The 16,680-nt window shown below is 33.0% G+C and overlaps 2 protein-coding genes across 2 annotated transcripts; one reads left to right on the forward strand and one right to left on the reverse strand.

Moving 5' to 3' along the window:
- Window positions 1–4,591: 4,591 nt before the first annotated feature.
- Window positions 4,592–8,751, forward strand: LOC100263423 (probable polygalacturonase At1g80170). Its single transcript, XM_002281791.5, has 9 exons — window positions 4,592–4,940; window positions 5,892–6,023; window positions 6,170–6,340; window positions 6,452–6,472; window positions 6,604–6,811; window positions 7,128–7,209; window positions 7,291–7,399; window positions 7,495–7,611; window positions 8,146–8,751. The coding sequence occupies exons 1-9, from the start codon at window positions 4,704–4,706 to the stop codon at window positions 8,425–8,427; spliced, it is 1,359 nt and encodes a 452-aa protein (XP_002281827.2). The 5' UTR covers window positions 4,592–4,703; the 3' UTR covers window positions 8,428–8,751.
- A 614-nt stretch (window positions 8,752–9,365) lies between these two features.
- LOC100258283 (peptide deformylase 1A, chloroplastic/mitochondrial) lies at window positions 9,366–15,997 on the reverse strand. The gene is made up of 4 exons (XM_002281798.4): window positions 15,518–15,997; window positions 12,090–12,179; window positions 11,921–11,988; window positions 9,366–9,862 (listed from the first exon to the last, which is right to left on the reverse strand). The coding sequence occupies exons 1-4, from the start codon at window positions 15,950–15,952 to the stop codon at window positions 9,622–9,624; spliced, it is 834 nt and encodes a 277-aa protein (XP_002281834.1). The 5' UTR covers window positions 15,953–15,997; the 3' UTR covers window positions 9,366–9,621.
- Window positions 15,998–16,680: the final 683 nt, after the last annotated feature.

Below are 16,680 nucleotides of genomic sequence, written 5' to 3' on the forward strand. Positions count from 1 at the left end.
TCTATGTAAAGCTACCACACTCGTATTTTCAAAATGAGTTAAATATAATCTTGAAAAGATGAATTCCATATAAAAAAAATCAATTTACTTGTATATTGAAACTCATATTTTGAAATGATGAATCGTTTTTTATTTTATTATTTTATTTATATTTAATTAGAACTCTGTTTTTAGAAATGTGACGAGTTTAAGAGTTTGTTTGACAACTGTTTTTAAAAATAATTTTTTAATTATCAAGAACAAAAAAATAAAAAAAAACATATTTAATAAAAAAAAAAATAGAAAACATGTTTCTAGAGAACAATTTTTAGTTATTTTCAATTATTTTGAGAGTTATTTTAAAAAATAATTATGTAAAAATTTAAAATGATTAAAATAAAACTCTATATATAAAAATTATTTTTAAAACATATTTAAAAACATAGAAAATATATTAAAAATATTTCAAGTTTTCAAATAAACATTTATTCCACAAAACATTAGAGAATGGTTTTAAAAAATGGTTATCAAAAATCTATTTTTTAGATATTTAAAAAAAAAAACATAATCTACTATTTTTAAGTTCAACTTATTTTTTCAAAAAGTTGAGTCTTGCTATATTGAACTTGCCTTTTGAAATAGTACTTTTGCATTAAGCTCTAATTTTTTATTTTTTATTTTTTTTAAGTACTGAATTCATCATTTCAAAATATGATATTAAACTTGAATGTTAGCGAAGTCATGACAAGGGGTGATGCAAATGCATGCCATTCCCACAATGTATGATGAGCAAAGCACACAAAGGGCTATTGAACTATGGTATATCCTTCTACATATCTCACATCATTCTTATTCTAGTTTTAGTTTGCTCTTCCCTATGGACTTGAAACCAAGATTATGGGGTTATGAGTACACCTCCATACCATACAATTGAGCAGTACTTGAGCTACATTGCAACACAATGTTGGGAAATTACCATCCTTGCATCCATAAGAGGCAATTTCTACATTTTTTACATAGTTTAACACTAATTCCTCTTTTCAAAACTCCTTTCATTGATAGAGGAGTGAGGTTATAAGATGTTAACACAAGAAGTTATGAAGGTTATGTTTAGTTTTTGAAAAGTATTAAGAGAAGAAAAAAAATATTAAAGAAATGATTTTCTCGTATTTGGTTATTTTATAGAAAATATCAAAGAAAAATAAATATAACTAAAACTAGTTAGATACTTATGCATTTTAAAATTATTTAATCTTTATATCGATCAATTAAAATAAGTAAAATGGGTTTGAAATAGCAAATGAAAATAATTGATTGACTTTAAATATCTTCTTTATTTTCCTTGACTTTTCATTCCTTCTATTTTTCTTCTTTTTATTTTCCTTCCTTTTCATTTTCCTCAAATTTTCTAAGAATCAAATATAGCCTAAGAGCTTCACATCCATAGTGATGCACTACTAAAACAAATACTGATAAGGTCTAATGTTGAATTGTTACCTACTTTACTTATAGAACCATTTGTCCTATATTCATGGTGACATAAGCAATTTTCTAGTCATCTAGTTAGATTTAGAGGAAACGAGATCCTCAAGTCCTTTGCTTTGGCTCACTTTGGTTGGGATTGGATCTATTGAAAATAGGGTTTATAATGAAAAGGGGTTCTCTGTATATTTAACTTAGAGGTTTCTGTTTCGGTTTACATTTGGATTGCTGATTGTTGGCTCTTTGGTTTCTCGTTTGGGGCCAAATGGGAGTGAGACCCATAGATTCTGAATTTTGTGGGACTAATGTCTTTATTTTTTTTTTTTTCTGTGTGTAAATTTTGCTTTAGATGTTGGCTTTAGTCTTCTAAAGATGGAGTGAAAAAGGAAGAAACCGGAGCGATATTCAACTTTCAACCACCTAGTCAAGTGACAATTTGGATCTTTGCAAGTTCTAATATGAGTTTGGAAAAATCTAATTCAAAAAAGTTATTTATACACACACTTTATATTTGGATACATAGGGTTGAGTTTGGGAGATTGGAAGGGTATGAGAGTTGGGCTAAGTTTTTGGCCTTGGACTATTTGTTTGTGGGCTTCCGTTTAGGCCAATTTTTGGTTTATATTTGTGATTTGGATCGGTGCTATTGGGTTTGGTTTTATTTATTTTTATTTTTTTTAAGCTAATTAGAAATATCATTTCCATAGTGGGTTTGGGTCTTGATCCACTTTTGTTTAAGTTGAGTAATAGTCACTTGGTAGGGTGGTTGTCTTTGGATAGGCATAGAGTGCATGTGGCCTATTACGTGTTTTCCTCTCTTCAATTTAATGCACTTGCAACCTTTATTTTTAACTATGCGTGCTCCTTCCTTGCTTATCAAGGAAGTTGTGGATTAAGATAACTGATAGCTATTTAATCCTCCACAATGGACTTACATTCTTTTTGGTGCTTACAAAAAAAAAGTTATTCCTTCTATTCTTTATCGATCCCAAACTTTGGGATTGCTCCATGTTTGTCTTCACTTCTTTCGGTTGTTGCTCCTTCCTTCACTTTTTTCGGTTATTGCTCTATTGATATTTGTGTAATGATTCAAGGTAAAAAATTAGAGAAAAACGAAAAGAAAATACATAGATTTAACTTGATTCAACCGAGTGCCTATGTCTATGGGAATAGGGAAGAATACTTTCACTATATGTCAAATTATGGTTATACAAAAAGGTATTTATATTAACTTTCAGGTAATAAAATTCCAAAAATACCCTTGAACTGTATCGAGGGCGTTCCTCCCTCTCTCTCCCTGCATCTCTCCTAACCTATCGTTTGCCCTTAATAATAAAAATACAAATTTGAATGATAAATACCGTTATTCCACTTTGGCATTTGTCCTTATATTTCCCTCATTCCACTTCGCTCCATTTTGGTATTTGCCCATTTTTCTCCATATATGTCATTCCTTCAATATAAGTCACATACTACAACAATTTATTACTCCTTTTTAAAAATGGATTTCAAAGCTACTCTTACTATTATATTTTGCTTCATAGTCTCTTCTCATAAATAAATAAATAAAAAAAAGGAAAAAAAAAGAAATATGGTAACATGTCAATTATTATTATTATTATTATTTTGAAAAAGTGCATGAAAAAGAATGGAGATAGAGGGCCTATCTTTTGAAGTAATCAACGGTTTTTTGCCAAGAAATCAACATTACATCTTATATCGGCCACCGACATTGCATCTTACATCAACATCTAGGTAAATATCGAAAAAAAACCTATAGCTCTTGTCATTATTTTAGAAAAATGGTTGGAAATATCATTGTTTTTTATTTTTTATTTTTTTATTGCAGGCATTTTCATTTCAAAATTGGAATCAAAGAGATGTTGGAATTGAATCCTACAAGCCCAACCATAGGTAGGAGCACCCCTTTTTCAATACCTCATTTTCTATCACTTTCCATAAAAAACGCAGATGCAAATTTGGGAGCCTGGCGTAAACCCAGGTCCTAAGGCCTGAAAAAACCAACCCCACCACCAAATGGGGTTTTTTTTTTTTTTTTTTTTTGTGGTTATACATAGGTAAATATAACTTTAATTGCAGGTATGATAGATAAACTAATTTTAATTGTCTTATTATGTTTAAAATGAGACAAATATAAAATTATCGACATTTTTAAGCGAAAAATAATTATACATATACCATTATTTTTGAAGGTTAAATACATTTAATATTTCTTTTTTTAACTTTTTACATCTTTTACATTTTTTAGAGTCTACATATCAAATGTCACAAATTATATCATATATATATATATTAATTTTTTTAACAAAATAAATTTAGTAAGTACATTAACGATTCTTTTATTATTTTTTGAAAATTTCTTCAATATTTCTTTGAATTTTAACCATTTTTGTCTCACTAAATATTTTTTCGATATTTTTATAAAATCTAATTGCCCAATGTATTCATAAAAATCAATATTTTTATCGATGCATAATATCATTCATGTAAGATCTACCATATCCAACCAAGTTGATGATTTTTTATTTATTTTTAATTTAAATACATTATTTTAAAAGTAAATAAAAAATACACTATCCTATTAAATATTTACAAAAGTATAACCCCTTAAAAGACAAAAAATAATTTTAAATATATTAATAGTCTTTCAAAATGATATTTTACTACAAACGTATTTATTCAAAAGATGATTTTGATATGAATAATTGTACTAATTCTTTTTTTAAAAAGATCATTTTCATGTGAATAGATAGTTGTATTTGCTCAAAATGCTGTAGACTTTAATTTTTTTTAATTAAAATTATACATGCGTACTGTTCTTGGAGCAACATTTTTCTGAAAAAACGGAAAAAGGAAAGAGAAGTGGAAATTCATGAATTAAAGAATTACGAAACTAGACAAATAAGAATTATTTCCCAAGCAGCAAAGGGTGGTAATAAGTGATGGAAGTAAGGGGCAAAAGCATCAAAACAGTATAATTTAAAATACGTCGGTCCAAACCCAATAACTGGAATCTTCTATGGTTCATAGAGAAGGAAGCAACGTGCCCAAGTTCCTCACCAAGAACTTTACCACTTAAAACGTTGTCGTTTCAATCTTTCAAAGGATGTGATTGTTCTATCCCCACAAATATAAAAAAGAGAGGAAAGAGCCCAGGATACCGTCATCTCATGAATAAATAACTGCAAAATTCTAAACTAAATTCCCTCTGTGACACAGACATGAGCTTCTTCTTCTTCCTTAGACCTTCTTCTTCTTCTTCTTCTTCTTCTCCCCAGTCTCTTTGCTTGATCTGTACTGTTTTTATATTTTTGGTCTTATTTCTCATAAATGTTGAAGGCTTTGAGCCTTTGATACAGCTCCCACATTCTCCAGCAGCTAGGCCCAGGCTCGAGACAAAGATCCTTTATGTCAATCAATTTGGAGCGAAAGGAGATGGTGTTCAGGATGATACTGATGTAATCGTTTCAGCCTTTTTGTGTGTTCATTTATTTATTTATTGAGGAAATGATGCTTTGGTTGCTTTACTTGATTGCTTCAGACTTTGGAATGATTGGTGAGTGATTTTATAATGTGGGTTTGATTTTAGAGTGATATGGATGATGCCCATGTTTTATAATCAGCTCTGAATTAAGTGTGTGTGCGCGTGTGTTTTAAATGATGGATTCATGACTTGATTTCTGCTCGATAGTTTGAATCAAAATTGTGTGGAAACTGCTTTGTATGTTAGTGTCAAGGTATTTGAACAATACCCATGTATTATAATCCATAATCGACATAAATTTGTGGTCAAATGTGAAAATATCAAGTTATAAAGTGTTCTGAAATTCTGTCAGTATGTGTTTAAAGTTTAAACAAGCTCTTTTGATGAAAATTTTCAATCCTTTATGAATCTATCCATGGGTGAGCACCATATTATTAATTTTGTGTATATTGATACAAATTTGTTGAGATGTGTTGTGGATGAAAATTGGGATTCTGATCGTTGCCCTTCATACAAATCTTTGAATGGGTGTTTTTGGGGAATGAAAGCATCTCAAACACTCAGAAAAAATAGCACAATGAAGGAAAATTTGGAATCTTTGATTGCTGGGGTTTGGAATTATTGTGAGATTCCAAATTTTCTTCTCTTTCATGGTCTCTTTCACAATCAAATGCTTTGCAAGAGTGGGTGTGTTTAGGTCTTAGCCTATGTTTTGGATTTATGTGCTTAGTAAAGAATTTGAATCCTGGTTCATTTTTCAGTATACTTACTCGCCAATATTTCTAGTTTAAACCCTTTCTGTGTTAATATATGGTGTGTTAATTGTGAAAAGTGGGACTTATGAGAACTAATAGGCACATCATCCATGTATTCTGGAAAGGAATGGAAAGGATCTTCTGATCTTGTTGTAAATATATGTCTTCAGGCTTTCAGAAATGCTTGGAAGATTGCTTGTGCATCCATCACAAAAGCAAGTATCGTAATTCCACATGACAAGAAGTTTCTGGTCCGACCAATTAGCTTTGGTGGCCCTTGTCGGGCGAAGGTGACTGTGACGGTATGCATTAATAGTTAATTCTTGAAAACACATTTTGCATTATAATGTATCTTTATCTTTGTCTATATAATTGAAATGATTTGTTAGATCATTTGTAAAATAAAATTTACTTTTACTAAATTTTTCCAAACTCGCATTTATTATAGATCTCTGGCACTATCATTGCTCCCAAGGATCCAGATGTTTGGCACGGCTTGAATCCACAAAAATGGCTCTATTTCCATGGGGTGAACCACCTCACTGTGAGAGGAAGTGGCATTATTAACGGGAGGGGACACAAATGGTGGTCTCAGTCTTGCAAGATCAACGCAACAAATGTATTCCCATCTTGTGTCCATGAATCTATTTCTCCTAGTTTCTGTTGATTATTTGTTTCCCAGTATCTGGTATCTAAAACATTCTTCAACCTTGCTTTTTCCTTTGTGCAGCCATGTGAACATGCTCCAACGGTTAGTGCTCTTGGATGAATACATCTAGTTCTATTATTTTCCTTTTCCATATTTGGATTGTACAGTGGTCTAAAGTTGTGACTGTCCTGTTGATTTTCTGGCTTTAATATGTTAAAGTAATTATGCTGCAGGCTATAATCTTTCATAGGTGCAAGAAGTTGAGAGTAAGGGATATTGCATTGATTAATAGTCAAAGAACACACATTGCATTCACTAATTCATTCCGGATTGTGGTGTCTGGTATCAAAATGATAGCTCCTGCTAGTAGCCCAAATACTGATGGACTCCACATTAGCTCTTCCTCTCGTGTCAATATCAAGGATAGTATTATTAGAACAGGTTGGTTGCATCTTTCTTTTTTGCATGAGAAGATGTAACATCTCTATGTTTCTATTTTCATTGTTTTTCTTTCTAAAAGGACATGAGCACTTTCAATCATGATATGGCAACTTTACTAATTATGACAGATTTTGAATGCATCTCTTGAAAAATGACATGGATAGAAGTAGTAAGAAGGATTTATTTCACAGTAGCACATTGGCATCCTTTTTACATAGACTTTATGTTTTGATCTTTAATTCCTGATTTTACTATACTGTTCTGCATCAAGACTTATTTTGTGCTGATTTTTTTTTTTTTTACAAACTGAATATAGGAGATGACTGCATCTCTATTGTTGGCAATTCTTCAATTATCCGAATAAAAAATATTGCCTGTGGTCCGGGCCATGGTATAAGGTACAAAATAGATTTTGGCTTTTGTTGTTTGGAACCATGGGTTTCTTGAAGACCACTGCTAAATTGATCAATATTGATTAGTGTTGGAAGCTTGGGCATGGGAAATTCATGGGCTCAGGTGCATGATGTCATTGTTGATCAAGCATTTCTCGCACATACTAAGAATGGGTTGAGGATCAAAACATGGCAGGTAATCACCTTCACTGGCTCTTGTTTCTCATCATGAACTTGTATGTGGGCATGATCTGTGTTTTTCTAAATCTACCCTTTGTTTTGGTTTATCAGGGAGGTAGAGGTTTTGCCAGCCAAATTACTTTCCAGAATGTCTTGATGGAAAATGTCTCACATCCAATCATTATAGATCAATATTATTGTGATTCTCTTACACCATGTCTGAATCAGGTATGCAGTCTGCTCCTAACCCTGACACTGTAATAGGAGGATAAATAATGATAGTTGAAAGAACTTCTTGCATAAGCCAAAATAGAGCTTCTATAAGAAGCAACATTTTCCTGGCTTCCATAAGAAGCTCTTTTTTAAGCCATTATCTAATGGAATAAATTAATCAAATAGGTACAAAAGTTATTATTTAGCTTAAAAAAGAGCTTTTAGCTTCTTAGAAGTCAATCCAATAAAGGTTTAAATAGGACCCACATTTTAACTATTAGTTTTTATACATTGCAAGTTGATCTCTAGAGTTGGCTCAGAAAAAACAACCCACCCACTTTGTATCATGCATCAATAATAATAGAGTAACATGACTACTTTCATGCTGGTGTTCCTTGTTATGCAAGCATAGGGACACCTATCTTCCTGGTTTTATTTTCCCTTGAATCAAGCAGCCGATACATGCCAGTGAAAGCTAAATTCAACTTATAATCTATTATTAATATATTTTGTAATGGTATCTTAACATCTATTGTCCTGGGAATGCAGACTTTGGCGGTTAAAGTAGCAAATATATCCTATGTGTCCATTAAAGGAACTTCGGCTACAGAGGAATCAGTAAGATTTGCTTGCAGTGATAGCTTTCCATGTGAAAAGTTATATTTAGAAGAAGTTCAACTTTTGTCCTACACCGGGAAAAATACAAGTTCTTTTTGTTGGGAAGCTCAGGGCTTGACTTCCGGTTCGGTAGACCCCCCTGCTTGCTTCTCAAGCAATGGAACCTTTATAGGGCAGAAAGCTGATAGTGGCTCGGCTCTTCAGTCCTTTTAACAATGGTCATGCATCAACAACTGGAGAGCTTTGTTGGATTCAGCCTCAAGTGGCAATGATAAATGGAGTTTTCAGGTGTCCGGCACATTTTGGTGGCTGCACTGAAGGACACCATGGTTAGTTTGATAATTTTTGTATATTCTTTCGCTTTGAATAGACATTGTTTATAGTCTTCACACTGCATGAATTACATTATACGAGTGATATTTAAGCTTCTGCCATTTGGGCTTATTTTCATCAGCTTTTACTTTTTCACCAAAATTGCCAACTAGAAACAATGTGTAAAATCTTATCAATGAGATAGTTCTTATGTTTCCGGTTGAACCCTGGGATGGAGAATATTTGGCACGGAAGTCATTGTCATGGCAAGAATGAAATCTTTCTTGCCTCTTTAATCATTTGCAACAAACAGAACCATAGCCAATTTCTTGTATCATGTCATGGCTCTATTCAGAGCAAATCAAATTAAATGGTTCTATTTCTCAATCTTTTGGACTTGCTTCTATGGAACCAAGGTCAAAAGGATCAAAAGATGAAGGATTCCTCCAAAAATTAAGGACTAGGAATCCCTTTTAGAAATTGAATAGACATGGCCTTACAAAAGCAGAAGGAAGGTAATTAGAAAAGAAAGAGCTCATCTCCCTTTTTTTATCACTTAGGAGCTGTTGGAGATGAAAGTCTCATACAGGGTTTTGAAAGATGGAAAGAAGTGATGAATTCTCTTTTCGACTTTGACACTCACTCGAGTCATGGCTTTTCTCTCTGTGGCACCCAAAAAGAAAAAGAAAAAAAAATGAAGCCATGTCCGAACTTTTGATGAAGTTAATTGGGACTTTGCCAAAACCATTTCCATGATCTACTTTGTCCAAACACCAAAAGAAGCCTAACTGGTTCTGGAAGAAACTCATGAAACAGGAAGAACTGGTTTGTATTGGAAATGAATCTCAATGCCAATTTCATTGAAAACAAGAAAATAACAGTTACAATTGCTCTGAAGCCATCAACATTATCCATCTACTGTTGGAAACATTGTCAAACAAAATCAGTTTCCTCAACATTTGGGAATAAAGAATGTTCATATCCAATGGACGTCACCCAGAAGCATAGAACAGCTCATTTCTATGGAGTCCCATGACAATGGATTTCGAAACTTCTAAGTATTTTAGAGGGAATGTTCAGTTTGGAAACCATGAGCTAGCGGGCACCAAGCTTGGGGCACCCAACAGCAAGGGGTAAGTCGATGTTTTGTACTGTTCTAAACGTTCTTGGAACCATCTTGTCAACATAGAGAGTTCCATCCAAATGATCACACTCATGCTGTAATATGCGCGCCTTCCAGCCTGAAGCATCTACTTTGATGGGCTTTCCATTACGACTCAGACCTGTAACCTCAACCTGTAAGTGTCGCTCCACCACAGCTCTGAATCCATCAACACTGAAGAAATATTACAACAGGAAAACAGTCACAATCCTTGAATAATTTGGTAATATCATGGTCATGTTTCTAACTGAGGTTTCCAAAACTTCAACCACTTCTTTTTGTATTCCTTGGAACTCTAACACTAAGAAAAAAAAAAAAAAAAAAAAAAAACCCCAATATGCTGCATTTTGGATTCTACTACAAATGAAGTTGATGCTTAAGCTCAAACAGAAATTCTTGATTATATTGAAAAGCTACAACAAAAAATGACTTCCATGTCTATTGTAAAGGACCTGCCATTAAAAAGTTGAATCAACATTTCACCACCTAAAGATTTCAACACTTAAACACTGATTATACTCCAACAGCAAAAATGTAGGAAATGGTTTAAAGTGCATCTTTGCACCTTTAAGGGACATTTTTTGACAACTCTTTTTTTTTTGCCTTTTGTTGTTGAAGTTTTTAATGGAGAACTTGGAAGGCACAAATGGTTCCTTAAGGTTATGTTTGGTACTCGGAAATGACTAAGGAAAGAAAAAAAATGTTAAGGAAAATGGTTTTCTCATATTTGATTTCATTATGGAATATGCAAAAGAAAATAAAATATAATTAAAATTTGTTAAAAATTTATGTATTTTTAAATTATTTAATCTTTACATAGGAGTGAAAAAATAAGTAAAATGAGTTTAAATAACATATAAAAATAATTTATAAACTTTAAATTTATTTTTTATTTTCTTTCACTTTTTCTTTTCTTCTACTTATCCTTTCTATTTTCTTTTCCTTGTATTTTCCCTCAATTTTTTTTAGGAACCAAACATAACCTAAGAAGAAATAGGATTCAAACATAGAGGTTGTTAACAAAAATGACACCCAAAAAATGAAAAGAAGGAAACTGCATCATTTCTTGTAATCCTGAAAAGGGTCAGGCATATGTAATGTTGACACATTTTAAAAGCTACTTAAAACAATATTGACTCAGTTAAAATGCAAAGTAAGAGGAGCAGCATCAGTTCATTTTATTGCCCAAATTCCACCTAAACTAATACTACTGGGGAAGCTAAGCCACTTAAGGTTCAAAGTACTGATTGAGTTTGATATGACTGGACCACTTAGTATCCCAGAAGGCCATTGCTGAGATGATTCTCAGACCCGAAACAAGATTTTCTATTGCAATAACAGATCAACCAATACAACTGAGTCATGCCAGTACAGCTGAGTTGTTACTAAGTCATGGCAAATATAGTTAGGTCATGACCTAGTTGCATCATGGTTTCAGCTCTGTTCAAGCTACAAGTCCACATTGGTTCCACATTGTTCAATGTGGAATTGACTATGAAACTATGTGTTTTTAGTAGAAAATAATTATACTTGAAATAGCTGAGTTTCTAATTCTTAATATTATCATAAACCAATCTGAATGCATATTTTTATGATTGTTTGAATAATGCAAAATATGGTAAATGTTTTTTTTATTAATTTGTTGAGTTCATCTAATTGTATTTATTTTCTAGAATTTTTAACCAGTGTACTGTGTGTATCCCATGATATCGATCCAGGATACCTCAACTAACTAGTCTCAGGACCCACTGAATTAGCAACTAATATTACAACTTTGAACTATGAATCCACAATACTTCTGGCGAGGAAAGAATAGAATTAGGAGAGTTGTTCAGTTTTGGTTTTGTTTTTATTTTTTGTTTTTTGGGGCATATGACTCTTTCTTTGTAAGGCCTCTCAATTATATCTATATATTGTAAATTCATAATTGAATCAGTAACAGGGTATATTTTAAAAACTGAATTGCAAGTTCAGCTTGCTTTGGACAACAAATGCTAAACTTTGCTTATTATTTAACAATATATCAATTTTGCGAGTACTTGTTGAAAACCTAAAACTTTTGGGACAAGGAAAACAAATATCTTCTCCTTGCTAACCAGGGATTTACAGATCAAACAATTACAAAATAAAGCACATCCATTCAGGTAATAAGCATAGAGAAGGAACAAGTAAAGTGGAACAAAATAGTCTTCTATGGATCGAGAAACTCCACAATGGAAATAACTGTCTCACCTCAGACACCCTTCGAAAAAGAATGCAGTTCTGTTACCCTTCTTTCTAAGCTTTGGATTCAGGATAACCTGCCTCAAAAGAACTATAAATTGTAATAGTAAAATAAAGGTTTTAGTTGATGCTAAAAGAATGTATCTTGAGAGTTCTCCTTGTTCATATATTAACATACCAGAAGATCAAAAGGGCGTCTCTCTTGTGCTTTAATCACATCCTTTCGGTCATAACTAATATATTCTTTTGTGTCTTCCAAAACGATAATCTGCAGAGCAGAAATGAAAAAACTGTTTATAGCATGGTGTTTCAGGAAGTAGGTTTGTTGTGTTTAGATTTAGTTGGTTTGGAATGAATTCAATCTGCTATTGAACTACAGTAAGGAATTCATTTATTAAACAAACCTGTTGAAAGACACAGTTTAGGAATTGGCATACAAACTAATCACAGAATGGTACTCATCCAAGCGAAATAAAATTAGTTTCCTCATTGGAAATGCCCAGGCTGATCACATATAAAAATAACTTGAATCCCAAAGTTCAACCATTTGTGGATCTCTGGATATTAATTTAATTGATTCTAAGCTGGTTAGTAGACTATATTCAGATGGTTTCCTAGTTTGCCAATTTTCTTGTTTTTGTATAGATTTTTCTCCTTGATTTCTTCATTGTAATTTAAGAAATTTATAGCTGCAAAATTTTCCTTTCTTAGGTTCTTCCCATTGTAGGTATACGTGACCCACTATATAACTTTTAAAACATGAAATAAATATATATTCAGAATTTGGACACCATCGTCATTGAGCTATGGAGTATATTGTCAACAAGTCTTCCAACAGCATAAAATTCATTATCTGCAAACTTGTGATGGTTCCAAGGTCATACACTGACCCTTTTCTATGAAAATATAGAAGAAAGGGGTTCGTTCATACATTGCTATATGTCATTAGGGGCAACTACTTGGACATGGGCAGCTCTTCAAGGTACTTGAGTATTACCAACCTCACTATTGGATTATTGTTATTTGTTGCTTTTTTTAGCATAACTAAATATGTTCGACAAATTAGATAAAAAGGAAAAATGGGATTATGTATTGTACAATGAAAATATTTTAAAAAATATGATTTACGTTTTGGTTTTTGATCCAAAAAAATTTAAACACATTTTATTTCATATGAGGAGTTTAGCCACTTAATATTACATATATAACCTAAAATCTTTTATTTTGGAAAAGTAAAATGTCACATTCAAAAAAAAAAATTGTCTTGTCAGACAACAACTAATTAACAAATGTTAACTACAAAATGCCAAATATGACACCTTAAAATCACAAGTTTTTTCTTCTTTAGTCTTCTCAAAGAACTTTTTTTTTTTCAAATATCCTCAACATAGTTGCCAACAAGTTACATGCACTTTGCTTTTACAAAAATTCTTATCCACTTTAACTTTTTTTTTTTTGCATCAAAACAACCTCATTTTTGCTACTTATGCATTCTGTTTTTGTGGATTTGATCAACCTATTATTAGAATTATTCTTTTTATTTTAATTTTATTTTGTTTGGTTTTCTATGTGGTATCTTTTGTTTTGTAAGTGGTTGGGAGATAATGTTGAGTTTTTTGGTTGTTCAGTAATGTTGATAATGTTGTTTTTTGATTTGCGAATGACTGGGTTTTTTCAGTTTCTCAGGAAACTAACAAGGTTTAATGTTTGTTTTCTATTTTTAATTTTGATTTTGGAAAAATAATGTTGGCTTATGGTTGTGGATATAAATAACTAAAAATAAAATAAAATAAAACATTTTTAAGCATAATTCTATTGAAGTCAACTTTAAATTGAAAAGGGAATTAAAAAAAAAAAAAGAAAAAAAAAGAAATTTTGAATCCAACTGTTATCCAACTGCTTATTATAGGGCTAATTGACAAAAAAAAATGTAATGACTTCAAATCATTAGGCTACATGATATTCAACTGTTAATTGTGGGGTTCTTAGCAAGATACAAGGTGAACCACAGGGACAGTGAGGTGTCAAGGCTTAAGGAGATAGTGGAGCAAATTAAGAGGAGGGTAGGGGAAGTGGCAGGGAAGGAACAAAGAGAGCACTAAGGAAGGGACCTGAGGAGAAAGGTTCAAGAGCCTTTTAGAAGATTAAACACAAGTGATACTAATATTCTTATGATTCTCTACAAATGAACTGTTAAGCCCTCTATGTAGAGGCCTACATAGAGGCCTAAGTTTAAACCTATTGTTCTGTTAGGCCAACCAATGGGAACCTCCCATAGATCTGTACTGCGATCAAGTTTTATACCAGCACCCTGTGCTCATGATTGAATCCATTGCATTCACAGGGAGGCACCTCAAAACAACCCACAGTATTGAATCTATAAGGGTCCTGGGAGTCACTACCATGAGTTGAGGGGAGTGACTTCTCCCCTCCTTCAAACATAGCATTCATGTGGGTATGAACCAATGGAGGATGGCCCCCTTACATCCTCTTGCATAGAGATGAGGAGCAACACTCTACTAAGCAAGTATTCTTTTATCTGGAAGTGGTAGGCACATTTTCTCACCACCACCACCAGCTGGTACCCACTGTGTGGGCATCCATTGCGGGGGTAGGCATCCAGCCTAACTCGGGGCTTATTGGTGCGTGTGTGCATGTGGAGAACCATTTAGCATATATGGCAGCATGTCACTGAAATCCAACATCAGGGACACACAGATGTACATGTAATATGCAAATTTGGACATCAACAACAACCAAATGAAAAGTGGAGTTCATTCTCCAAATAACAAACTACAAGCCAATCTAAATGATACAACTAAAAAACCACATCACAAAATTGACTCCAAATGCCATTTGTATTTGTCTTCAAATGGTTAATTTACAAAAACTCATAACTTTAAAAGGCACAAGACGCACCTTAGGATGCCTACTCCCTCAATGGATGCCCACAAGGAGACAACCACATCTGTGAACACATGTGATCACTGAATTTACTATATGAAGGGATCATAAGGGTGGACACATGTGAGTGGCCAAACTGGTGTTGAACACAGGTACTGTTCTGACAAGTGCTGAACATGCCAATAACCAATTCGGAGGAGTCCTACAAATCATAGCTTATATAGTATTAAGACCATCCCAAACAATATTTATCCAAGGAAAATCTCATCCAGCATTTTACACCTTCCTGGCTTGCCTCTCTTACTTTTTGGCCATTTGACCAACTTCTACACGTCTGAAGCCAAAAATTCAAAGTTGGGTCCAAATTTGCACCCAAAGATTCGGTCTTATAAGTATTACAATTATGAAACATCAATAGAAACAAGATTTTGCTGTCATTAGTCTAATTTAGATGCGAACCAAAGTATCACTCTTACTTTCACTTCAAATCACCAATGCCCCATTGATTATAACATTATAAAATTGGTTTAAGCATCTCCAAACGTGAATATTATCTCTGTCAGACTGTCGCTCTTAGGAAACGTGTCAACATTATACATCAAAGGTCGGGTAATACTTAGCAATGAAACACTATTTTCTGCCAAAAATTCGTAAATATACAAATCAAAAGTTGATAAGGGAGGAGTCAAAGTTTGAACTAACCCTTAAGGGAATTCCAATCTGAGGAGCAGCAAGACCAACCCCAGGTGCCGTTCTCATCGCCTTAATCATATCATCAATAATTTTCTGAATCCTATCCGACCCGATTTCTCCCGGTTCAACTTCCTGCGCTGATTCATGAAGAACTGGGTCGCCAGCCTTTACAATTTCGGGCAATGCGGGCTTCTTATCTCCGAGACCCAGAATCCAACCCGCACTGGCAATTAAAGTAGATGACGAAGAAGAAGGTCTGTAGGTTTTTCTGGTTGAGAAGATGCGATTCGGGTCTGAGGGACCCGGTTTGGAAGTGGGTATGAGGGTTGGATGGAATTGGAGAGATGGGATCAGCCGGAATGGAGAGGTTATCGGGTTTATGAGGCAGTTTTCAGCGAGACATGTCGGGAGGAGACGCTGTGAGAATCGACTAATGCTCTCCATTGCTCTGCTCTACTCCGATTTTGTCCAAGCTAAATTTTGTACCAGCGAGTTTGAGAGGGTTGCGCAATTTACAGGACTGCCACTTTCCACAGATGGGCTTGGGCTTCCGCCAGACTTTAATGTCTTTTTCAACGGGTCAATAGCCCAATACAACTCCATTATATATTAGGGAAAATTAATTAATAGGGGGTGCTGGGAGCATGGATTGAAATTTCAGTTTTTATTGGCGATATTTCGCCTTGATATCGGACCGCCGAAACGATTTTGAGCACCGATTATCAAACGGGAAGAATATCAGAAAAATATCGGGAAAAATTGTCGAAATATCACAATATATCGATTTGATAAATCGGTGATAAAATCGTGAGATTTTTGGGGGGTTTTTTTTTCTGAAAATTTCCATATTTGAATTTTGACCATCCATACCCCAATTTCACTTCTGTTTTTATATTATCATTTTATTTTTAACACTTTTCATATTTATCTCATTCATCCTATTTTTAAAAATTATTATCACTTCACTCTTAAATTTATTTTATATTTATACTTTCAATTTTATTTAAATTTTAAATGTTTTTATTTTAAAATATTAAAAATATAATTTTACCCAAAAAATTGCTATAATATAAAAAATTAAGAAAGTTTTAACATTTTATAAATTAAAATTAATTTTATAAGATAAATTATTAGTAATTTTAATTATTTAAATAAATTAATGTTAATAGAAA

Source organism: Vitis vinifera, chromosome 9, assembly GCF_030704535.1.
Source record: "Vitis vinifera cultivar Pinot Noir 40024 chromosome 9, ASM3070453v1".
NCBI classification, from domain to species: Eukaryota; Viridiplantae; Streptophyta; class Magnoliopsida; order Vitales; family Vitaceae; genus Vitis; species Vitis vinifera.